Raw genomic sequence first — 27,234 nt, forward strand, 5'->3', positions numbered from 1 at the left:
TGAGTTTCTCTCTCTGATTGTTCGCCAACCGTTTTCAGTCACGAACAGTTGGCTTTGCAATGAAACGGACGCGATACTCTGACCAGGGGCTAAAGCCTGTCCTAAATTGAGCCCGAAGTCGACTACGCGAAGACTTCGCGAAGTCTTTTTACCGAAAACTCAATGCTAAAGCTCCGTGTGGCCAGCTTCGTCAAGTATACTTCGCGTAGTCGACTTCGCCCAGTTAAGGACAGGCTTAAATCCATGGTTTGTTTGGGTTTTTCTTTAGTTAACATTCACTTATCGAGAAATGTACACTCTTCAAAAAAAGTTAAGGATCAGTTGAAAAAACGGATCTAATTATAAAAAAATGCCAACAAATTAAACATCGACATAATAATTAAAAGATTAATGTGTTTGAATTAACAAATGAACAATGAGTCTTGACCTAGAATTTTGTTTGGCAGGCAGAGTTATTTCCCTTTGTGGGACTTGTCAAAAGCTTCTGCATTTTGGAAGAAAAGGGGTGTTTTTTATAGCCCCATGAAATTTGCGGAACGTATGCCAGGACAAAAGGTGCACGTGCTACAACAGGGTCCTGGCTATGGACATCGCTCACCAACTTGTGTTTAAAGGTTGACACGCTGACACAATTATGCACAGTAGCAACATTCCCCCACGAAGAAAACTGAGCGATTTGGAAGAGCAATATGATGGCTACAAGACGGTGTTGCTGCCAGGCAAGTGGCCCAGAGGCTTGCAGTGGCTCCCTCTGTCATCATCAGACTAAAACAGAGATTCCAAGCAACTGGAAGAGTGCAGGAGCGACAACGTTCTGGACCCGTATGCTGGAAGTACGCGACAACTCCCGAAGTTTTGAGTGACATCGGAAGTACTTGCCTCACTTTCGTATGCATGGGCCGGAAGAAGGGATTACTTCGAGGCAAAGCGAGGAAGTAACTGAGGGTAGTTTGTGACTACTTCCAAAGTTTTGAGCGACATCGGAAGTACATCCTCATTTTCGCATGCATGGGACGAAAAAAAAGAGCTTACTTTGGAAGCAAACTAGGAAGTAAGTGAGGGTAATTGTACTACAGCGAGACCCAGTAGTACAAACGCTACTTCCAAAGTTTCTCAGTGCAAAATGGCAGGGCTTTTCTTCGGTTTTTCATATCAAACCGAGCTAACGCAAATGAAAGTCCCAAAAAGAGAAAATAGAAAGAAAAGTCGCATCTCGTGCGTGCATTTCGTGCAAATTTCCCTGAATACAAACCAGCCAGCTTTGTTCTGGGCCACCAGTCTTTCATCCCCGCTTATACGAGGGGGTGTTTCTACGTAAATGGGCGTCGTTGTGTGCATGTGTGAGTGTGAGTGTGTGTTTGTGTGAGAGTGTGCGTGTGAGAGTGTGCGTGTGTGTGTGTATGTGTGACGGTGTGTGTGTGAGAGTGTGCGTGTGTGTGTGTATGTGTGACGGTGTGTGTGCGTGCGTGTGTGCGTAGTTGTGCGTCTGTTACTTTATTCATTCGTTTGTTTGCGTGCATGCGCGCACATGTGTGTGTGTGTGTGTGGGGGGGTGTGTGTGTGTGGGTGTGCACCCCCACCCCCCCTGCCACACACTATTATGAGCTGAGTATTTGTGCCTCGATATTTTATTTATGTTCTTACGTTTTATGTTGTTTATTATGATTCACCACACCCGAGTTTCTCGTAATTGAGATAATACAGTGTTCTATGTCTATGTCTAACACACATGCACACACGCGCGTAGGCTGAACAAATCCAATCTTGACTTTCAACTGTTCACAATTAACGAGTACCCAAGTACAACAATTTATCTTTTGTAAAAATTCGGACACACATTTTCCCAATTAATATGAAAGTCACTGAACTTATTTTCTTTTTACTACACCTTATATCTTGATTCCCCAAACACTGATTGATTTCTGCCTTTTCAAACTTACCAGTAACCCAAACGTCCGCTCTAACCAGAGATCTGTAGCAGTATCTCTGCTCTAACCAACCTATTTTGTCAAAAACAGTTTTACCGATACACAATCATTAAAAAAAGAAGAGGTTTAACATAACCGACTTCGCTACCACATAAGCAAAAATTTTTTTATTCTCCCCAACATTCTGGTCAACAAAATCATTATTATAGACTAATTTAATTTCGAGACAATCATCACAGCTTTGAACCGACCCTTTCGTTCAACCAGTCAGAAGCAACAACTATAGTAAAAGCTACAGCGCGATCATTTAGGAACCTACACTAACAAGATGGCGCGAGCTTCCATTCAAATTAGCTTAGGCAACGAAGGTTCGATGACGTCATCCAATAGTCATATCACAGAAGGAAATGTCCACAGGCTGAACGTCAACAGAAGCCCATTTTAGCTCGACTTATTAGACAGAGAGGCTTGAGGAGAATGATAATAACAAAGTCGTTAACAGAGTGCAGACCTCAATGATCGTAAGAACGCACAATTTATTGTTTTCTGATGGTTTCTGAAAGTAAATTTTCATTTGATTAATATACTTACCCGAATCACATAGTTTATGCCCTCCCACCTACCCCGGCGGCCGCTTATGTTTTTTTAGTTTCTTTAAAGCCGTATGATTTGGGACACGTGGTGATAGAGGAAGTGACGTAATACAGGCCAATGGGAGCTAACTCCCAGAGTATGTGCTCATTACCATGGCTATTTTTAGCCCTTTTGGTGATGGGGTTGCTTCCCTTTAAAAATGTTAGACGGGTAGCCTTTTTCAGACCTTAGCATCTCAGACTGTGTCAATGCTATATGTGATTTGGAGTAAGAATATGTAATTTAATAACGCTCCACAAAAACAAGGTGCCAAGATAAAAACACGGTTTACTTCCTTTACACCGTAAAAGGGCTGAAGCAAAAAGTATTCACAACAAAAAAATAGGTGAATGCATGCCACGTCGGCATGCACACTCTGCGTGACTTGTCTCGATAGGGATAGGTGAGGTCGGGGTACGTGACGCAATATCTAAACCTCCCTAATAAGTTGCAATCATGCATGCACGCGCACACACACACGCGTGCCAACGCACGCACGAACAAACTTGCGCACGCACGCACACACACAATATCTGACACACTCATGCATGATGTATTCAGTCATGAATGTAGTTTTTCGGTCAGTAGGGTTTCGGTCAGTAGGGTTTTGGTCAGTAGGGTTTCGGTCAGTAAGGCATGACACCGTCGAAACCTACTCATGTCAATATTTCTGTGTGTGTGTGTGTGTGTGTGACTTACTGACTTTTATGTCCTCTGAGACATATACGCGTATTGCACTATATTGGAACAGGTAATATACGCTGAAGATATGGTTTGATACTCTAAATCCTACAAGCTCACCTTAAGCATTAGGCTCGTCTCTCGTCAAAAGAATCGGTGTACAATCATGATGATCTTTCGCCAAATCTGAGATTCAAACCCACGCCAATAGCGCCAAACTGGTTGTGAAAGCCAGCGCGCTTCCCACCGAGATATGTCCCTGCCCAAGTGCATGTGTGTTTGTGTTATAAGCTACTTTTTTGAGAAGCAATGTACTTGTGAATGTCTTGTTTTGTCAAAAAGTAATCGTTCCAATAACTTACTAACTTGTTGATTTTTATTCTGGATTTTGGAAGTTACTAGTCTTATCTGTTTTTGGAATTGTGAGGTTTTATTTAGATTTGCTTGCTTGTGCTTTGAATCTTCTTTTGACAAGCACATTGTGAGTGTACTTTAATTTCATATTCAACCCACACATGAAAATTGAACACAACATTGGAAAAGAGAGACAGAATGAGACAGAGAAATAGAAAACGAGGAAGGGAGATCCAACACGACATTCTGAGAAAATTCTACCAGACAAAAAAAGAGGAGGAGAGAAAGTGAATTTGAACAGAAGACATTACAAGAGATGAGAAAAATACCAAGACATTTCTTTTTGCTTGTTTACTTTGTTGTTTATTTCTTTTAAACCGCCATGGATTAAAAAAAATACATCCAGATACATGTAAAATAAATAAAGAGCCGGAGGGTTTAATTTATACATACATAAGGGAATCACAATGACATTAAATACCAAACAATGACACATGCAAGACCTGCAAAAATATCTCCCCCTGCCACATGAATAATTACAATAACGCAATGTAGCCATCCAATCAGTGAACACAGTTTACATATAAAACGTGCGAGTTACAATCACATGGTTAACATAATACCAAACTGGCTCCAATATGAATGAGGGCAATGCTGTAGAATTCCTTCCATCCAGCTACAAATGATACAAAATACAGAAATTTATAAATATTACAAGACAACAAAAAAGCAGAAGAAAGAAAAACCACAATAAAAAACACACTTTTATCCTCCCTATAATAACTGAACTCAGAAACGCACCAGAACAAAGAAAAGACCTTCCTTTCAGAAACTTCAAAACTTTAAGTGTCCAGTATCAACAATACAAAGTTTGCCACACTCAAACATGCTTAGCAGAAGAAATCGACTCTGCTTTAAGAAAGAGTGCATGTTCCTTTAAAGCTGTGGTCTATTTATGACTATTCGGGGCTACAAGTTTAAAAAGATAGGGCTGAGAATCATGTACAGAATTCTGTACATCGAACGGGCCTGAAACCCCCCCATTCTGCGTGTATGACTTTGAGAGCTTCAGTCAACGCTTGAATCTTGCAGTGGTAACATCCGGTTTGCTCTCTCAGAGCTGAGCATACTTGTCATGAGGGATTGAGCAGAAAAAATAAACGCCTGGGCAGAGATTCGAACTCAAGACCTTGGAATGTCGGGGCCGATATCTTAAAGGACCAGACCACGCTGTTTTAAAGGTTATTAGAACCACTAACCGATGACTGAAGGTTAGAGAAATGCACCTAAAGATTCCAAAAATGTAAAGAAATTCACCGATTCGTAGCTTTATCATTGTGATTTAATTAAAAAACGTTCCGCCAAATTCGTCTGCTAAACGAGACTTCGAAATGGCCGCCAGTAGACGAGAACCGGCTGTGACGTCATTTCGTGTACAGCTTAGGCTCAAGTGCCAAGTGGGCGTTTGCCTACATCGAGCATCAACAACACGCCGAAGGAATGCGCACGGCTGCTGATAGCTATGAAGTATAGAAAAAAGGTTCAGGCATCAGTTGTCACCTTTTTCCGATGGGCTTACAACTTCTGCAGCAAGACTGATTAACTGGAAACGGCCAACACGATGTGCTGTGTTTCGCGACACTTTCTTCCAATGTGAACGCAGTTAAGCCGGCAAGAAAACCTGGCACACACAAAACAGCTGTTGCCTGACGCAGTTCCAGTTCCGACAATTGTTGACCACTCACAGGAGGTCAGAAACCGGATACCAATGTCATCAGAACGATCTGCTTTCACTAAACGCAGACGAAAGGAAGTGAGTACATGTATACTGAATGTTTTCTGTAAGGGATAGGGGTTCAGTGTCACTGGGCGTTTTTGTCAGACTGACAGTATTTGTAGTGGAATGGCATCTGTTCCTAATTTTAAGCACGTGTTAAGATTACAGATTAAAACATATCTGTTACTACATGTCCGTCCCCATGCACCCACCTTAAAGTTCCCTCTCTCTCTCCCTCTTTTACACTCACCTGGGTAATCGATGAGTCTCAGGTTTAATCAGTGTCCGTCCATATACACATAGACATTCACAAAAACACACACACGTTGTTATAGTTGTTATCTTTTAATTCAGTGTTGTATTAAATGGATAAAGAAATCGTTAATACAGCAAGCTTGCATGAATAATTTGCTGTTGTCCTTTTTTTCAGATCAGGTTCTGTAATACAGTAATTATAATTAATACAAGTACAAATTCATGTTTGCAGTCATACTCATAGTGTGTGTGTGTGTGTGTGTGTGTGTTTGTGTGTGTGTGTGTGAAAAGCACTTTGATACTTAAAACATCTGTGTTATTTGATTTTATTACAAAACTGCAGTCAGAATATTAAGCAGACCTATTCCAACAATACATTTTGATCAGCAGTAAATGTAATGTCAAATTATGAACAACAATCATGTGAGCAGATATATCTAACAGAAACAAATAGTCTAGCAAAATAATACAACCAAGTACATGTTCGGACATCATCATCCACATCAAAACATTGATTGTAGGAAGAGCACAACTCTGTGTTATTAGGCCAAAAAAAATAATAGGTGTGGTTACGGTAACATAGCCAAAAAAAATAGGGTAGGTAGGTAGGCAATCACTTTTTTTTTTTTTTAACTTTTTTTTCTAATGTGTACAAATTAAACCTACTTGACAGGGAAATAAGTGTGCGACTCGGGCGCTTTCGCTTTCATTGCGTTTTTTGCACTCGGTTTTTTTTGTTTTGACAAATGTAATAAAAAGTTATAGGATCGGCCCCTAAAAATAGGGTAGGTCGGGTTACCGTAACCACACCTATTTTTTTTTTAGGCCTTACCACTGCTTCAGTCAAACTGCCAGTTCAACTTTATCTCTGTGGGTTTTTTTTTCTCTCGGAGTAACATGGGAAAAAAACCTTTAAAAAACTTGCATGCTACAGAGCTGGATTGTTTCTAGTGATCATGCAGCATGATTTATCCGCATAGAAAACTACTGAAACACCTAAACAGAAATAACAATGTCTACAGAAAAAATCCACTGTTTGATTGCTGTCTGTAGTACTCCTCTTGCCAACAGTGGCATTAAAATAATTAAAACTAAGCTATGCTCTCTTGGGGGGGGGGGGGGGGGGAAGTGCTCTAAGTACTTTTTGTGTCTACATAGGCAAAACAAAACTATGCAATGTTTCAGATTTCCTGACCCACCCTATGTTTTTCCTCCTTATCCTGGACTATTTTGGACTCTTACAAAAACTTGTGTACTTCAAAAATGACAAATCTTAATTTTGCAGGCTTACAAGGAAATTGACTCTTCTCTTACAACCAGAATACACCATGATTTCAAGCAAATAAAAAACTACATGCACCTGAGAAAAAAACACTTTAATTCAAGAAGTTAGACCTCCTAACCCCAGCTTTTCAATTCAATTCAATACGTTGTTGATGTTGATTATGGAGCTTAACGTCCTCCCAGGTAACTAGGGACCTATATTGGGACATGATTTTTTATACAATGTTAAAAGTGTAGGGTGTAATGGGGGGAGGGGGACTGGAGGGTGACGGGGTGTAGTCGCTAATAAATTTAAAGGTGCGTTTATTATCTAATATACCAGACATTTTGTTTTGGCTGGTGTACAGAATAACATCACATAAAATCGCACTCGCAAAACATACAAAACACATAAAATGTACACATCAGTACACACATAACCCAAACCACACATATCCATACCAGCACCATCACACACATATCCACATACATACTCTAGTTTGTACATTATAAAAATAAATACATTATGATTAATATCATTACTAGTCAACTTAAATTAAGGCTCAAAATAGGTCTTAAGATGGATGTTATTTAGTGTAATGAAGAGATTATAAAAACCAAAAAAAGCTATGAGAAAGAAAAGTATGAAAGAATTATGCCCATTCTCCAGTGAAAGTTCTGCTGATTGTGGTAACTTTTTTTTCTGTCTAAAACAGGCATCAGGTTAACTGAACGAGCTGTTTGAGGGGGTGGTGATCCTAACACTGGCCTATGGCAACACTGGCCTATGGCAGCTACAACAAAGCTCTGCATACACAGCAAGACTACAATGCAACAGTGCCCAGACTTTGACTGCTACAGCTAGACCAGTTGACAAAGCTCAAGTTGTCACCAAGCAGGACGCCCCAACTGGCGACCAACTATATAGACTGAGGCTGCCTATCTCCAAATCTGACAAAGCAAGAATTGTTACGCAAGCTCCACATTTCTGTTTGCAGTTTAAGCCTACCTTAAGTATGCAATGGTTATGCACATCCCCCCCCCACACACACACACCCCGCAGTTGAGAGTTGTAATGTACCTTTTATTTATCTTACATACATTTGAAGCCTGTGTAGCTCTGTGACAGAAAGAGGTCTCTGATGGCAGCGACCAGACAGCCAGGAAGAACTTTTCTGTTCTTTCGGAAAGTCAGTGAGTGTGCAACTTGTCAGTATGTTCTGAACACATCAAAACATTTTCTTTAATTTAAGCTACATAATATCATGTGGATGCACTGATAGGGTGTAAATAATAACAGCAATTGGTACAGTCAATTCACTAAATGTGCAACAAAACCCTAATCATCAGACATTTTACAACAGCAAACTTCAACAGTCCTTTTACTTTCCTGAATGTCATTATTATTTATTAAAACATGCATCTAGAGCAACATACATATAAATCTTCTTTTATTAAAGTTCACCTGAAATTCAGGCTGCTTTCCCATGCAAAGTACAAATGCAAGTGTCCATAAACCAGGGTTTAATACATGTAGTATGTGAGTGAGTTCTGATGAAAAAGTGATTGTGTTGTAATATTGGTTATTACTGAGTGTTGATGTTACAATGATTACATTATAAAAACAACAACAACAGAACAATGTGAAGAGCAAACTTCTTCTGTGGGCATGCAAGTGAGTTAATCTTGTGTGTGTGTGAAACTATATTTGACTGAGTGTCACATTTAAATGACAACAGTTTTCTTGATAGCCTTTAAAAACAACAACAAATACATACATTTAAAAATCAAACAAATATAGGCACCTCAAAAAAAGTTGTATGTACACCTTCGTGGCTGGTGATGCATTCTTGCTCCCCTGCAAGTTTTCATTCTACAATGTACCTCAGGCTAGCTTCCTCTCTCTCAAATCTGCCCCTCCCACACAATACAACAGGTACAGTGGCCACTCTGACACCAGTCTCTGAAATAATCAAGAACAGTTAAAACTGCGATGAGCTGTTGTTCTTTTACTCGTGAATGCAATGCATGAACACTTAAACAATATCCCACTTATTCGCGAGTGCGTTGACAAGGCGAGGGTGAAAAAATAGCACAGACTCGAAAGCAGACGATAAGTTCAGCACAGAGAGCGGGCGTGTTTACCTTTGATCGCTGAGACAAACAGAGTCGCAATTTTCATCGTCACTGTCTTTTCACTACTGCTGGAAGTGGCCTCCGCTCCTCATCTTTCATGCTTGATTCGAGGAGAGAAACTGGTAGTTCGAACATGTACGGTTCAATTTCGTCTGCAGTCACGCTTGTTGCCATGTTGGTAAACGGCATCTTCACACTGTGTGACGTCACGGATAATTTATTCATAAGCCAGTCTCGCGAAGATCACGCGGCACAATGGCGGGTCGTTTTGGAGAAGAAATCCGTCGCTTCGGTCACAAAATTCGTCGGATTACGGCCTTACAAGATTCCGAAGTAAACCAAACATTGTTGAAGACGGTAAGAAAGTGGTTTTCTAACTAACTGCAAACATCGGGAAGTGTTCGGTCGCGCAGGAACACGATTCGAAGCGTTTTTGACGCTAAAACAGCATGGTCTGGACCTTTAACCACCCCGGGACTCCACCAGTGTTGAGAAAGAGAAAAAAATTTATAATTTTATATCATTCAAGACCATTTTCTCTATTTACAACATGCAAGAAAAATTAGAAGAACTGTAATTGAATCCCTCCAAAGCTCTGTGCAGTTGAAAACACACATCAAAGAAATAGTTATATTCACTTCTGAACAGTGAGCGGATAGAGATATAAATCATGCTGCTTCAAGAATACCATGAAATGAATTCATATTAATGTTTTTCCTTCTTTTTCACAATTGGCGCGGTAGCCGAGTGGTTAGGACACCAGCCCCGAGATCTCGAGGTCCGGAGTTTGAATCTTCGCCCACGCATTTATTTTTTCAACTTGATCTCTCTTGAAAATAAAATATGATCAGCCCTGAGAGAGCAAACCAGATGCTATCACAGCAAAATTCAAGCGCAGACTGAAGCTCTCAAGGTCAAACACGTAGTATAGGTGGGGTTTCAAGCCGCGTTCGATGTACAAAATTCTGTACATGATTCTTGGCCCTATCTTTTCAACCTCGTAGCCCCGGAAAGTCATAAATAGACCACAGCTTTAACTCTTTCAGCACTGCTTCGGATGCAGCCTGTACAATTTTCCTCTCACGGCAAATTATCATGTGTATCCCACTAAAAATCGAATATCTCTGGAATTTCTTCATCAATTGCAACAAAACAGCATTCATAGTTGTTCAAAAGTATTTTCTTATCTTCATATAGGGTGATTGAATTCCTCAGGCATGTTAATATCCAAAGAATGTCATTTCATTGAGTCACATATATCCAAAGAATGTAATTTCACTGAGTCACAAGACCAGTTGATGTCGAAGGTTCGCTGATCAAACTGTCCCTTTCTTCGACATCAAACTGTGCATGGTTGGTGATTTGTTGGTCGCAACTCACACTCTCATTCGTTTCCGACACATTACTTTCCGTACATTCGTCCGAATCAGGCTCAAATTCACTGTCTTCGTCAGCAAACACTTGTTCGAGCACCTCAGCTGTAGTAAACCTCTTTCTCCAACTCATGTTTACTTCAAAAATTGCCAACAAACACTATAAACCGACGAAAATTGGCGGAAAACTGCATCACTTGATGAAGAGAGGAAGCGCCCATACGGTTATCTCCCATTTATGCAAATTCTGAAGGTTATAACCTTAGGAAATTTCCAGAGAACATGTGCTCACACCCGCCCGTCTTTCAGACGGGCACAGGCGCTGGTAACTGTACTTTTGTGCCGGTCTGGGAGACGGGCACAGGGCTGAAAGAGTTAATCATTGTTTTTGATTTATATTTTACTTTTAACAGCAAATCTTAAATTTAATTTCAATCTACCTGCAACTTTTTTTACTCTACATGTCAGTTTAAATTTACCTCCATGCAATTATACAGTTTTTATCAAAGACTGTAACATCAACAAAAATAAAGACAAAATCAGAAATTGGTAAAAAGAAATGTAATAATTTTTTTTTTTACTTGACTTCACAAACTCATTCTTTTAAAAGCACAAAATGAAATTTGAAAATGCCAACGCTAAACACTCACAAGCATACTGGCATCAAACAAATAAAACCAGTTGTTGCGTTTTTGTTGTAGGCACAAACAATATAATCTGAATGTATTTTCTTGAAAACTGAAACATTGAGCATCAGCTCATGATAACATAAATTAAATATCAAGAGCAAGTCTGATTCTCTCAATTCCACAGATACATCAAACTGGTGTCCCAGCACACATCACTCATTTGGTAGCTGCTGATACAGAAATTGCACAGGGTGACCCAAACAAAATGAAACCTAACAAAATTATAAGTTTACATCTGTTAGGCGAAAACCTTCATATTTGGTGTACATTACTCAGCTTATGCATGACCAATCTAAATAGCATGGGTGCAACCTGGAAAATTCCAAAAACCGGCAAAAGTTGGGGTCCAGCTTTTTTAGTATTTAAAATGCAAAAAAACCCCTCTCCTGGAACAAAAACATCGGCAGCCGATGAAACCAAAAACAGGCTGCCGGCGTGTAGCCGGCAGAGTTGCACCCATGAAATAGTGGCAAGTTTGTCAGGTAAATGGTCTGTCATTTGTGCAATTTCAAAAAAAGTTACCAAATTCAGGGATCGACTCAACAGTACAAAGGTTTGAAATTGAGCGGCAACCAACTCAACCCGATTTTAGCCCCCCCCAGATTATTACCTTTGGGGTTATTTGAAGGACCTATATACCATAACAAACCTTCGACAATCAGTGACTTGAACACAGCAATTACAGAAATTAGGATCAGGGCATTTCTCATGGAGCAATGCGTTCATGTTATTGATGATTTTGCGTGCCATTGCACAAGTGTAACTTTACAAAGACAGGGGTCATTTTTCCAGTCATTTGAGTTTAGTGAATATCTTCATATTTGTTGTGCATGAACTCTAGTTTGTTCACGACCATTCCACAAGTTTCCAGTCTGTAGGTAAAACTTTGACCTCTCCAAAATGTTTTCAAAATTACACCTCCGAAATTGTCAAAAACACCAACGCTTTCCTGTCTAGGGATTGCCTTGAACCTAGATGTAACTGCTGTCTTCAGGTCACCAATGATCTGGGGGGTGAAGTTTTTTTTGTTGTATACTCAGACATTCAGATAATCTCAAAGGGAAAATTCTGGAGGGTTTGAGTCAGGTAAAAATGGCTACCGCTGAATTTCTAACCGCGTACTGTTGAGTCGATCCTGGAATTTGGAATTTTACTTGACAAACTTGCCACTTTTTGGACGGGTCATGCTTAAGCTGAAGAAATGTCAAATATGAAGTAATTTGATCAACAGATGTAAAAATCATTAGCATTTTTGTGGGCTGCATTGTTTTTGGGTCACCCTGTGTGAAGAGAAAAAAAAGCGTGTACACACACACAAATCTTGCAAGAAAATTAGCAAAGAAACACAATGTCATACACTTCATTGTCAAAGTAAACAATGTATCTCTATCCCTACTTACACTAAACCTCCTTTTCCATTCCAACATCCTAACCCCATCCAATCCATCACCGCCATCCAACAACCTAACCCTGGCATCCCCCCCTTCCCTTTCACTCATGAGCATAAACACGATGAAAGTGTGCAAAACTACATACTTACTTAGAAAAAATAGGACAGGTTAAAAAAAGAATTTGCTTAGTAAAAGAGTTCATTAGATACAAATGATACAAAATTAAAAACAGTCAAACCTGCCTTGGCGACCACCTCTCAATAACGACCATGTGTCCACAGAGATCACCCCAAAGGATCCCTGAATATTGTTTTGCTATACAATTCTCCTGTTCATAGCAATCACGTCTTTGCTTTTGGTCTGTCCCTTTAAACAGGTTCAACTGTACAAAACTTCAGTAATCTGTTATTCATTTTTGTTTATTTTCACAACTTATTATATACATCCTTTTTGTGATAAGTGCATCTAGTTATGTGCAAACTATCAACAAACATGCAGTTTTAACATTAAATACACTAAAAGTTCCTCTGAGTTTTAACCAACATTGCACGTTTGTGTTTGACTATAATCTCGGACTCAGTGATCCCTTAGTGATCAGATTTAACAGCATACTGCACATTCATACATGTATCAAGTTAAAAAGTGCCATTTTTACACAACCTGCATGACAAGCATGCTTACTTTCATATATATTTCCAAAAATTGATTGTGGCTTAAAACATCTTCATACCTCCTTGAAGGGAACAATACGCCTGACTCTTCAAAATGGAAAATCCTACATTAGCTAATATATCATACCCCCCCCCCCCCCCCAAAAAAAAAAATTTATTTAAAAAAAAAAAAAAAAATCTGCTCAATTCTAAATGTATTTTGCAAAGAATAATGCAAAATTCTATTGAACTCTTTCTTGATGTAAATGCCAACAGTCATAATTCACGTTTTCCAGAAATAATTCTGTCAGGATTGTTGGCGGTCTGGAGGAGTAGGATCCGAGTAACACAGACAGGTTTATCACAACATCCAGATCAGCGTGTTCCCCGCTTCCAAATGGCTCTATCCTGCGATCGGGACGAGCAACTGACAGTGATGTGTACGCTATGCAGCGTGCGCTAGATATGATACCATTTTCTTTCGAATATATATGCTTGTATGTTATTTCTTAAGAGGAAATTTTTTATATGTAAAATGTTGAATTTTAATGTCTAATGTAAAGCGCCCATGAGACTGCCATTTGGTGGTGAACAGCGCTATAAAAGAATGTTTTTATTATTATATAATCATTGGAACCACGAATAGCTTGCTGATTACTGGAAATGTTGGCTAAGCACCAGTGTTTTCCTTAAATCACGTGACCTCAAGCCAAACCCACGTGACTTCGATCAAAACACGTTGTGATACGTGCCAGCGATCCTTTCCACAACAAATTCTGAACTCCAATGAACCCCGTGAATGGTGAATTTAGAAAAAATATTGTGCGCAACACATCGGAGTTGATTGTTCATCCCGATCGTGGGATACAGCCCGTCGGAGGCGTGAAGCGTGCTCTGAATGTTGTGAAAAACCTGTCTGTACTCCTCCAGACCGCTGATAATCCTGATTGTCATTTTCGAAAGTAGTCTATTGAGTAATGAAACCTATCTCTCCCCCATCTCCCTCCTTTAACCATCCTCCCCCCACCCCCAACCTCTTCTCTCACAATCACCTCCTTCAAACAGTTACCTGTGTTTTAAACAGAAATGTATGCAATGTTTTAAAAGCTAGTAACAATCAACGGTAACATTTGGCACTACATATAACGGTTATGTTCTCTTTAACGTCAAGTATCTCAACAATAACTAATATATACAGTCACGTTTTTCCCCCCTACATTTTACTGATATTTCTATTGCACCTTCAGTCAACGATATAATGTCCATGATAATACAAACCATTTATTGCATAAGTAAGAAAGATTTACGCAGTGTTTTCAACTAAAATGGGAGTAAAGAGTGCAGAAAACACATATGCGATGTGACCCCAAGACAAAATGTATATTGCTGTATCAGATACATGAAAACGATAACACTCTTAAGGAATTATCCAGCAATATACTGCAGATCAAATCTGTCACAATAATCAAAAGTAAGCAGACACACATACAAAAACACAAGTATGCACGCATGCAACCACTCATGCATACAAGTCTTGACCACATGGCCATACAGATGGCACAATCAAGTAATCAACCACTCATGCATACAAGTCTTGACCACATGGCCATACAGATGGCACAATCAAGTAATCAACCACTCATGCATACAAGTCTTGACCACATGGCCATACAGATGGCACAATCAAGTAATCAACCAATCTATCAGTCAATCATTTCGCACTGGTAACATCAACAGAAACCCTCATGTACCATTTCCTGAGGATGTAAAACACCAAAAAGGTGCTCAAGTCGTCAGAATTTCACATTCACACGCAAGTCACCCTCGCGGTTACCCATTGACTTAGGAAATCAATAAAAAAAAAATGAAAATAAATAATCTGTTTTATGTACAAATTTTGATATCAGTGATTTGTCATGCCTAACGGTGCACAGGATACCATGCAGTTATACAACCAACATGTGTATGGAGCTAGAATGCTGCACATGACCAGAAATGTTTAAAGAGAAGGGTTATCCTACCCTCACAATGTACAGTGACATTAGCATTACACTCAAGCTTTTTCATTTCCAAATGCTGTTTTCACACAAAAACCTCACAACTTAAGTGAGAGAATAACTATCGGCCTTTTCCACCCTAAAACAGGACATTTTCTAGCAACCAATTCAACACCAACACCTGGTTTCTTTTCACATTTAGTCAAGTTTTGACTTGATGTTTTATCATAGAAGGGTAGAAGTGTGTGTGTGTGTGTGTGTGTGTGTGTGTGTGTGTGTGTGTGTGTGTGTGTGTGTGTTTGTGTAGAGCAATTCTACTGAACCGATCTTCATAAAACTTTACATTAGAGTTCCTGAGAATGATATCCCCAGACGTTTTCTTCGATTTTTTTAATAAATATATTTGATGACGTCATATCCGGCTTTTTGTGAAAGTTGAGGCGGCACTGTCACCCCCTAATTTTTCGACAACATGGATTGTAATTTTGGTCGAGCAATCTTCGACAAAACCCGGACTATGGAATTGTATTTCAGCTTGGAAGTTTCAAAATTAATTAATAATCTGAAAATTCTAATAAAAATTAAAATTTTAGTAATCGATCAAAAAATGATTTTTATCTTATTCTTTATCATTTCCTGATTCCAAAAACATATATGTTATGTTTGGATTAAAATCATGCTTAGAAAGTTGGAAAAGAATTCTTTTAAAAAGCGCTTTCCTGTGAAGCGCTATAGGCTACTGCGCTATACTGGGTTGTCACTTTCTGCACGGGCTTTACTGTGAAGCGCTATTTGATTCTGCGCTATACTGGCTTGTCACTTTGTGCACGCTTATTTCCTGCACGTGTCAGTTCAGGGCTCTCTTGGCGCATGGCCGTGAGGGACAATAAAGCTATGATGATTTGGTGAAAAAAATGCAGTCTTGTTAATTTCATTCTTTGAGTTCGAAAGATTGACTAAATGTAGTAATTTTGCTTCATGCGACTTGTTTTTCTTTTTTTTCTTTCTCTTTTGCCATGTTTTTTTCATTAGGATTCTCACCAAGTATTTTGTTTGTTTATTTGTTGCTTAACGTCCAGCCGACTACGCAGAGCCATATCAGGACGAGGAAGGGGGGGATGAAGGGGGCCACTTGTCAAGCGATTCCTGTTTACAAATGCACTAACCCATTACTTGTGTCCCAGCAGGCTTTAGTAAAACTAAATTAATACCTACTGGAAGATTACCAGTTTCCAGTATGTTAAAATAGGCTTAACCTATCTACTGCTGGACTTACATCAGAACACTAACAGATTAAACTATACATGAATCGCGAGACAAGCGGCAAGAGAAGAGATTTTTGGAAAAAATACAAGTGAATGAGCAAGAAGGCAGAAAAAAGAAAAGAATTCATGAAGAAAAAGAGAGCATGACAGGAAAGAGGAACCAAAAATCTACCTAACAGCAAACTAGAAAGCTCCTGCGGTTCCAAAAACAGGAGGGGCCTTTAATTTCATAACCGCAGTGCCCCACTGCGGGAATTCTCACCAAGTAACACAGGTTATAAGAAGCAATAACAGAAAGAAGAAAAAAACATTGGGTTAGCTCATCGACTTTGACAAGGTTTTAGCAATCCATTTCAAGAAAGAAAAAGTTTCAAGGAAATAAATATCACCGGGGTCCAGGGGCAGAGCCCCTTTTGGGGAAGCTGAAACATTTTGGCCTTGTAAATATAAATTTAACCCCCTCTGGTGAAAGATAAATTGTGTATGTAAAGAAAAACACTATTTTGTCCCTCTCACCTGGGTTAAACTATAAAACATATTAGTTACAGGCACTGTATATACAGTTCACACTTACATGCCCTAGATGAGAAGATAACTGTGTTTTTTGTTTTCTTGATTTTACATTCCTTTCCAAAATTAGGGTACATGTAGCTGTCAACTATTCAATGGTATGATGTCAGAGTATGAAAGAAGCATCATAGAAAATCAGATATTTGAAAATCTATGATATTAACTGTTACTCAACAAAAACTAGCTGTAATACTAAGCCTCCCAAACCCTCGTACCATTCCGACATCAAAGCACAACCATGCCTCTCATCACACGCATGTATCATGACTGTCAGCTATTGCAATTGAAGGAAATGATGTTGACTTCACAAGCGTGCGTCATATCCGCATGCATGCATCCCTGTGGAAGCTTTTTTTGATCGCAACACTCACTGCTTTCTCTTCTCCATAAGAAATGAACTCGCTGTTCCCCACCAGTATATTGTACAACACATAGATGACTTGTTGCAGGCACACAAAAAAACGTCCAATTTAAAATAAAATAAAAATTCTCCCCAGAGTGAACTGGTCAGCTATCATATGCAATGAACTTTCATTGCATATGATAGCTGACCAGTTTCACAAAAAAAAGCAGCTTCAAATTGACTGACAGGCAAAAGTTTGCAGCAAGCAGGTTCATGGAATCCCACATTGTCGCGCGTGTCTTGAACTCATCTATCTGCGCAGATACTTTGAATTACATTGCAAACAACAACACAGATTTTCCATTACAGCCTGCTCCAACTGTTCTTGATTTCAGAAATGTGCGAATGTGTGGTAGAAATGGCAAATTCAGAGATGTTGACCTGTTGCTAGTAAACAAAAGGACTTGAGTTAGCTAGAGGATGAACAGGAGGAGAGATTTTGGCGAGTCAGAGGACTGCATAACTCAAGTGTGAGTTCTGCTGAATCCCAATAAAATATTCTCAGGCCAAACAGACCAGGTTTTGATTATTTTTCTTTTGCTGCATCTTTTTTCTGTGTAAGGTAGAATTTCGCATCTTGTTCAAGGGTAGATAGTGGGCTTTTTGGTATGTGGAATGGGGGATGAGAACTATTATGTGTGATTATATCTCACTCAGGGGTAGATGTAAGAGCTATGGATTATAGATTGCCGGATGATGAATGCGTTCATGTGATTTTGTATTTCATTTAGGGTTTCATGTAGAGCTACTGGGGTGTAGATCAGGGATTCATATGGAAGGTGTACTTTTTCTGTTTGCTGCATTGAGGGCTGTTGGGTGGGATTTTTGTGGATACATGTTGGACCTACTGGAGTGCAGTTTTTGCATCTCATGTTGCAATCACTGTGGAGCAAGGATTCACCAGAACGCTTCACTTCTTCTGCTTGCTGCTGGCTTTGGGGCTGTTGGGAGGGATGGGTATGTCTTGCGAGAGCTTGGATCCAGATGAGGACTTGCGAGACTTCATGGAGAGGCGTCGAGCAGTGCGAGTCAGCATGTTGGGCCCACCGCTGTCCACCATGTCCTTAAAGCTTGAGTCGCTACCTGCACACACCAGACACACAGCGTCACCACACTGATATATATCATGAGAAAACAATGGGCCATATCTTTAATACCATTTTTATGATATTGGGATGGGATTAATTGGGGGGGATTCCAGTTCCAGAGTAAAAGGCATATTCAGGAGGTCATGCAGTGTATCTGTTTTGAACTGGTTATTCTTCCAGTTGTAAAACTCACTCAGAAAATGTATGGTACAGAAATGTCACTGACACTTGCATGATACCAATTTATAGAAATTTCTGAAGATTTCAATTCGATAGAGTAATTTAACTGTTAACATGCAAAGTAGTGGTTTGTTGTTCATGTTTGCCTAGGCCAGTTGCTCGCCTCCATTGCCTGTCTATAACCCATTCCTGATCTCAACCCAAGTATGAGAAAAGCAATCATGTGCTCATTGAAAATATTAAGATGTAAGAACATTGCAACAAAAAGATCTTGATCTTGTGTGTGAATGTAACAATTATTTCTTGAGTATTCACAGCTACTCAATAGACGATTTTCGAAAAGAACTCTGTCAGGATTGTCAGCGATCTGTAGGGCTGTATTCCACGATTGGTATGAACAACCAACTCCGATGCTATTCGGAGCCACGAATCGCCACGGATGGCTTGCTGTTCACTGGAAGTGTTTGGGCAAGCACGTGTGCTTTCCTTAACTGACATGACCTCAAGCAAAACCCACGTGACCTCGATCAAAACACGTTGTGATACGTGCCAGCGATCCTTTCCACAACAAATTCTGAACTCCGATCAACTCGTGAACACTGGTTTTCGAAATAAAAGGGTATTATATTGTGCACGCGTTACATGGCATACACATCAGAGTGGAATGCATGTTTGTCCCGATCGGGGGATACAGCCTGTCGGAGGCGTGGAGAGTGCTCTGGATGTTGTGAAAATACTGTCTGCAGTTTCAGGGGCTTGACTTCTCCTCCAGACCGCAGAAAATCCTGAGTTATTTCCGGAAAACGACTATTACATACAGAATACACGCAGACTTTAAAGGCACAGTAAGCCTCCCGTAAACCATCACAGATACTGTCAGGCTTTTACACACAGTACAAACACCCTTCCATTTGAACGCTCACCAAACGGGAACATCCTAGGTGCGCTCCGTAAAGAGCGAGCAATTTTCAAAGAATGTATTTTTGCGTGGTCTATCTTACCCCTGAGCTATCGTGAACCCGTGTGATCCAGTTTCCCTTTTTCACAATGTAGTCGTCAGTAATTTGAATGCGACTCGCTGTGAGCTTATCTGCAATAGCACGTTATTAAGTACCTCTGACTATGCACGAAACAAACGACTGTGGTTCACAAGAACTCTAGCGATGGCTTTTGACTGCTACGAGAACCACGACCTTGCATGACCCTGCTTCCGGGCTTTTCTTTTTGCAAACTTTCAAAACTTCGAATTGTACTGTGCCTTTAAGAAACAAAATACATATACACTGCTGATGTTCCAAAAATCCAGAATCAAAATAACAAGAAAGGTTAGTTATTGGAACATTTAATTTATGGCAAAATAAGACACATTATTTTAATGTTTTATCTCGTCTTGTTATGGCAAAATAAGACACATTATTTTAATGTCTTATCTTGTCTTGTTTTGTCACAAATTAAATGTTCCAATAACTAACTTTTTATTTTATTTTATTTACTTTCAATGACATCAACCCCATTCTTCCCTGTATCTTAATGATCTATTTACTCACATTCATGTCCATGCAACACAAACACATTTAATAGAAAACACAATTAAATCAACATCAAAAGCAAATCAGGAGGCAGTGTATAAAGAGGCTGGGATCAGGCTCCAGGTCTGAAAACAAAATACTTTATTACCAGAATGAAAAAGGAGACTTCAAAGCAACACTGAAGAAAAGGGATATTAAGCAGGTCAATAAAAGTACAAGAAGAGAAGGGGGTGAAAATTCCACATTCAACAAACCCAAAATAAAGAATAAGCAATGAATTCTTTAAAGCACATTCCAGGTGTGGTGTTCATACTAAACTTGGCCAAAAAATTATTGCAACAACTTTCGCACGCTAACAAAAGCGATAAAACGCAATCCATTTTAGTTCAACTTTATATGCTGGAAAAGGTAATTATGTCCACCGTTCATATCATTTGTCCGATCGGTGGTAATTTGTATAGGCATCCCGTTACAGCCTGTCAAACAAGGTCATCCCTAAAATCGACCTGACAAAAACCATAGCCCCGTGTTTTAAAATCTGCAAAAAATCAGAATGTGCACTTACCAAACACTTATGACTACCGTTAGAAAGGCCATTCAATGTTCAGTTCAGAGCATTTTGTTTGATGCACCTTACTTCTCTAGTCTTTGTGTAGCCTTTTGACAAAGGCGGTAGGGGTCAACCGTTTCAGAGGCCAAAAAAGGTAACTCCCAGGGTACCTGCTATTTTAAGCCTTTTTGGTGATGGGGTTGCTTCCCTTTAAAAATGTTAGACGTTTTCAGTACCTAGCATCTCAGACTGTGTCAAATGCTATATGTGATTCGGAGTAAGAATATGTAATTTATTCCTGAATTAATACGAATATTTGTTTAGGTCTTTCGGAAACGTTGCATTATAAGACACGCTTAGTATACACGTTCACCAAAATCAACACAGATTTTGGTCAGCCTATTAGTCATAACTTCTGAAATTTCTAGAGCAATTCATTGAGAACTTGAGCAGATATGGCTCTTTGAGTGAAGGACCCCCTCAAAAATGGCCACAAAACGTGCCTTTTTTGGCCTCCGAAACGGTTGACCCCTACCGCCTTTGTCAAAAGGCTACACAAAGACTAGAGAAGTAAGGTGCATCAAACAAAATGCTCTGAACTGGAAATTGAATGGCGTTTCTAACGGTAGTCAGAAGTATTTGGTAAGTGCACATTCTGATTTTTTGCAGATTTTAAAACACGGGGCTTTGGTTTTTGTCAGGTCGATTTTAGGGGGTGACCTTGTTTGACAGGCTGTAACGGGATGCCTGTAGAAATTACCACCGATCGGACAAATGATATGAACGGTGGACATAATTACCTTTTCCAGCATATAAATTAAGTTGAACTAAAATGGATTGGCGTTTTACCGCTTTTGTTAGCGTGCGAAAGTTGTTGCAATAATTTTTTGGCCAAGTTTAGAATCAAAACATTCAAGCAAAACAAATCCAAAACATCAACAATTGATCATTCAGTAAAACATTTATAAGACATACAATAAACATACTGCAAGTCATTCCAATGAGGGCAAAGCAAAATCAGTCATACAGAAATAAAACCACACAACATGAACCTGTTATATATATCATTTGCTGTTCAATTTGATAAAAACATGCTCTCATGCATGCGTCTAATCACACAATCAGTGCAGGTGTAATAAACACATAAAATAAAAGTTGAGAAAAACAAATCCCTTTCCGTTCTTTCAATCTATTGCATTTATATTATATGGTTTGGTGGAATCCATCAAGATATTTAAGTGTTGGTCCTGTCATACAAAGGACATGCTATCTTCACACTACAGTAGCCTAGCTTACCCAAACCAGGTCTTAGATTATGAGCTAAATGAGCCAAACTCATTGGCATAAGTAATTGTGGGAATCAAGATCCAGCCAAGGTGACACGGCCCCTTCAACCTCCCAGTCCACACCATTCCCCTAACCCATCCCCAAAATTAACTTCTTCTATACCTGGATAAGATCTTTGTGATACATGTACTTGTACTCAGTTCAACACAGCACACAGAGAAAATGTATCTGCTGTATGCAAAAATAAAGACCAACAACAAAAGAAATAAACTCAACTCGCAGAAGACATGCAGGTTACAGTTGTGAAGAATGACGAAGAAGAAAACAATAAACCTAAAAGAGTGATTGCGCTACAGGATAGTATTCATGTCCATAGAAAAATAAAACTTACCAATTCTGAAAGCTTAAGCTTTGCAAATGCTCCTTTCTGTCCATAGTTCTCGCAGCTTTGGGGACAGAAACTTTTAAACATGCTACGCATTAGACAGAGAAGCTGGAACATTCCACACTTCAGATCTACTCTGATGCAACATTTCAGCCTGATGCAATATTGAACTGATTAATTTGGATGATGAAATAACTGTTTCAGCCTTCATTGGAAACAATTTTCTCTTAAGTCGAGTCCTCAATATTAGTTGGAAAGCAGTAGATTAGACAATAGTTTTGGCAAAGTAGAGATGAAAGTCATTTGCTAATCTTGCTCATTTGGTTTGCTGCATGGCTTCCAGGTGTGAACGTTTTTGTTGACAGAATGGAAGCCCACTCCCCCCACCCCCAGTTTAACACTTCCCTCCTTTTAAGGCCTTGCTTTTCAGATATTCTGTTCATAATCTCATTAAATTTAATTTACCACCGTTTTAAGATTCCTTCCTTTTTAATCAGGGTAGTAGTTTACTGATGTGTTGTGCACAATTAGCGCATACAATCTGGAAAAAGACCTATAAGAATTCAATTCAACGGATGAAACGGCGCACTGAAATTACCACTGCATCACCGTATGCACAGTTTACAGCGTTTTGATTTGGACTGAGGAAAGCAAACATTGCGCACCAAACCGAACACATACTGACACAGAATTTGGTAACATATAATACATAAAAAACCCTTAGTTCATTCGGCAGCAGATTGCATTATTTAGCTTATTTGGACAAACACATTTTTGGGGAGCGTGGTGGTTTTTGTGTGTGTGTGTGTGTGTGTGTGTGTGTGTGGGGGGGGCAATGGCCTGCCTCTATAGACCCCCCCTTAGCAAACTTGGCTATATTCGCCTAAATTTGACTTAATATACCATTAGAATTTGCAGGTCAAGGGGGTCAAAAGACCCATAGGGTAGTCAGTCTTTCTTCTAAGTCTTAAAAGGGGGGTTCCACTATTTTGGTTCTTTGTCTGACCGATTTTTGATGCAGTGTTGTGGCTTAATGTTTTGCTTGTAAATGATTTGTGTTTGTTTGCTTTTCTGAGCCCACACAGGTGTATTTTTGCAACAAGCATGTTTCCCTTATGTTGAGGGGGGAAAAAAGAGAAAATATTATAACTGTTGGGACAGGGAGCAAATTGGGGAGATATATATATATAAGAAAAATACAAAAACGATGACATGAAAATGTTAAAAAAGTAAGCTTGGTCAGTCCTGTATAGGGAGTCAAAAAGGGATGTTGATTATCGCATATAATGTATATATTAGGTGCAAAGTATTGTAATAATTGTGCTCGTCATGATACAGACTGGGTTGGCCATTGAATAATGTGTCGCACTTGCCCAGTAACGCAGGACAGAAAAAAAAGAAGGAAAAAACCAAATGCACATTGTCATTGAGCATTTAAATATGCAGTGTCTTCAGAGTGTATTATCTCTTTTATCATATCAAGGATTGGGATGGTTATGCACATGTACAGTACACCTTCTTTGTGAAGCACACCACAAGATATCAAACTTGTTTTCGTGCAAAAAATACACTCTTCACAAACAGCCAGTGACTTAACACGCATAATGAAAATGAAGTCTGTGGGTTATGTTTCAGGTACATATTTGATCTGACCCATTCACTATCAAACCAGACAAAAATAGCTACGACTTGAAGCCTCGCAATCTCTGCTCGTAGATGATAATCAAGATACCAAAAAAATTAATACCTAATCTGGCAATTAAGCCCTGTTATACAGTAGGGTGCCACTATTAACTCTGACAAACAAACACACACATTTATTCACATATGAGCAGACACACAAACACACACAAATAGGATGTTTGGGATGACATAACAATTTTGATAGCTGAACAAAACAAACAGTTAGCAATTAAAAAACCAATGGTTCTGTCTATTGAAATGCAAAAGTTGCTCATTATTTTGCTGATCTGATTTTTGTTGACTTTTTATTTGTGGAACTTCATCTTTAAGGAATTTGTTAATGGCAGCCTGGCCGTTGTCTCAGTTCACTGTTTATTGGAGAAAAAAAACCACCTTGTGTTACCTACCATTGAGAAATGAATCGACTCTTTCAAATAATAGAACTGATTTTAACATGAACAGTCTCATAGCAAAGACCTACACACAAACGCCTCTATCCAGAGTTTCTTTTGATGAGTAGTATACATCGCTACCCAAGCTTTACACAAGGCTCTTAATTGGCAGTGAATGGGTCAAAAACACATTTTTGGAGAGACACAAAATTAGTTGTTTGAGTTTTAGTTTGCTGAAATCAGTTCTAAGTTAGTTTACCGAAATCTGCACCCATTTGGGTGTGATGGCTTCCGAACGTGAAGGTGAACTGTGTGTGAACTATATTATAAACCTGCATCCACGCTATAATTCTGGCACTAAGAACTTTTCAAACATAAATACCAATCGCCTCACCGAAACGTAAGTTGGGAACACTCCAACGAACTGCAACCAATCATGAAATCACCATGAGAGTTAATATCAAGAAAAAAAGGAAACTGAAGCCTTGTACGATCTGGTCAGTTTTTTTCTAACTTACCCATCATCAGAGAACCTGTAACTGTTTTGTTGTTGTTCAGTCATACAAGACTTGGTGTCATAGAGCATGAGTGCAATCCTTTTTATTGTTTTTTATTATGGAAGCAGAACGTGCTTGAATGAAGTTGTATGCATGTAATTTTAGTCTGAAATGCATTCATCCAAACCATTTACTGTTGTCTAATTAGAAATCGAAAATTTCAACAATAAATTTTCATTTAATGAATATACTTACTCAACTCACATAAATAGCATTAACTTAAGCTATTAAAGTAGTACTCAACTCTGGTACAGGGGGAGGTAACTCCCAAAACAAAACAAGTCCGTAGTCAAGGACAGGAGTCACCTCCCCTACTGGTAACCCCGCGCATGCGCGAGCCCTGCTACCGGTCATCATTCCCCCACGGAAACACACACCTTCAACACATAAAAATGTTAGCGGGGATGGTTGGCAGGGTATGAACTATGTGAGTTGAGTAAGTATATTAATTAAATGAAAATTTATTGTTGAAATTTTCGATTCAATCACATATTCTTACGTCAACTCACATAAATAGCAGATTGCACATAAAGGCGGTGGTGGGATACTCACATTATTCTCTAGGAAATATCTGGCCTGCGGCAACCAGTGCTGGAAGGCAGCTAGTACCGTCCGGGCGAGTGCTGGCAATGTCCCAAAGGTAGTAGCTGAGAAAGACGTCCTGAGATGTCCAGTAAGCGGCGTTAAGAACGTCCGACATCCTTCCAGACTTGAGGACAGCTAATGAAGTCGCCCACGCTCGAGGCGAATGTAGAGGGAGGACTGACTGCCCCCCCCCCCCCCCCCCTTGAGTCTGCCAAGCCTTATAAGTGTGGAAGACCATCTGGTAAGCGTGGTTCTTGCGATGTCTTTATTTCTAGCTGTGTTCAAAGAATTAATAGCAATTTCTGATTAGATGCTCTGAGTGGCGCGGTGCGAGACAAATACGCCTTAAGCGCTCGTACCGGGCAATTAGAAAGATCCGGATCGCCGGGCGCCAAAATGTCCCGGAGAGGCCGAATGGAAATAGCTGGTGAAAGCCCGGTTTTTGATTCTTTGCGAGAAAATCGGGACGAAAACGCAGTGAGACAGAACCGTCTCTTTCGAACGCGATGTCACGGTCTAGGCCGGAAAGGCCATGGATCTCGCTACCTCTCCGCGCCGAAGCGAGCAGGATTAGCATGAGAGTCTTACGCGTAAGATTAGAGAGGCTAGCGTCTTGTAACGGTTCGAATGCACTAGAACGTAAGAATTCTAATACTAGAAGAACATCCCAAGCCGGGACCGAAGTCCTTGCTGCTGCGGTACTGAGGGCGGCGCCCTACAACACGCTCGCGATGACTCCCCCAAGGGAGATGGAGCACCCGAGCTGTTTAAGTGTCACGGAAATGGCGGACCAGCGTACTGCTAGAGTAGGCGCTGCACGACCCTGGGAGCAGAGCCATGCCAGATGGTTTGCGACCTGCATCGATCGCGGAGCGACCGGGTTAACACCATTAACTGCACACCATCTAGTCCAAGACAGCCAATGCGATGAATAAACAGAGTGTGCCTTCTGGACCAAGTCCAGAGTGAGATCAGAGGCGCCTGAGCGCCTCAATGATCTCCGCACGGTCTCCAGGCGTGAAGGTCCAGGAACTGGGGGCCATTGTGCGGAATCCCCGTCCTGGGCTGAAGCAGCTCCCCTTGCCTGAGGCCGAGAGGGATCGGAGGGCCGCTGGCGAGACGCAAAAGGTCCGGAAACCAATGCTGGCTCGGTCAGCGGGGAGCCACGAGAAGAAGGTCGGCCTTTCGCAGGACCTTTCCGATGAGCGGAACGGGTGGGAAGGCGTAAGCCTCTAACCCTGTCCAGTTGATCGCCATCGCGTTGATCTTCCACGCCTCCGGATCCGGAAAGGGGGAGACGAAGATCGGGAGGCGACGAGAGAATCTCGTGGCAAAGAGATCGATCATCGGGCGCTCTACTTGCGCCCAAAGGCGTAGGAGCGCCTGATGGGTAATAGTCCACGCTGTATGAAGGACCTGGGAGGAACGGCTGAGAGCGTCGGCCAAGACGTTCAGACAGCCGGGCAGATAGCGAGCCAATATCAGAATCTGATGGTGAGCGCACCAAGAGAGTATCTCGCATGCTCGGCTGGACAACAGCTGAGACCGAGAGCCTCCCTGCTTGTTGAGATAAGCAGCCACCGTCGTGTTGTCTGTATGGATCAACACGTGGTTGCCCCGGAGGGCGGTGACA

At 40.3% G+C, this 27,234-nt stretch overlaps 1 protein-coding gene across 1 annotated transcript in view; it reads right to left on the reverse strand.

Annotated features, from left to right (window-relative positions):
* Positions 1–5,938: 5,938 nt before the first annotated feature.
* LOC138952779 (ral GTPase-activating protein subunit alpha-1-like) overlaps positions 5,939–27,234 on the reverse strand; it is a 499,987-nt gene continuing 478,691 nt past the window's right edge. The window contains exon 48 of the mRNA XM_070324510.1: positions 5,939–18,448. Within this exon, the coding sequence (XP_070180611.1) occupies positions 18,276–18,448 (173 nt within the window). The 3' untranslated portion in view covers positions 5,939–18,275. The remainder of the gene's footprint in view (positions 18,449–27,234) is intronic.

Source organism: Littorina saxatilis, linkage group LG17 (assembly GCF_037325665.1).
Source record: "Littorina saxatilis isolate snail1 linkage group LG17, US_GU_Lsax_2.0, whole genome shotgun sequence".
NCBI classification, from domain to species: domain Eukaryota; kingdom Metazoa; phylum Mollusca; class Gastropoda; order Littorinimorpha; family Littorinidae; genus Littorina; species Littorina saxatilis.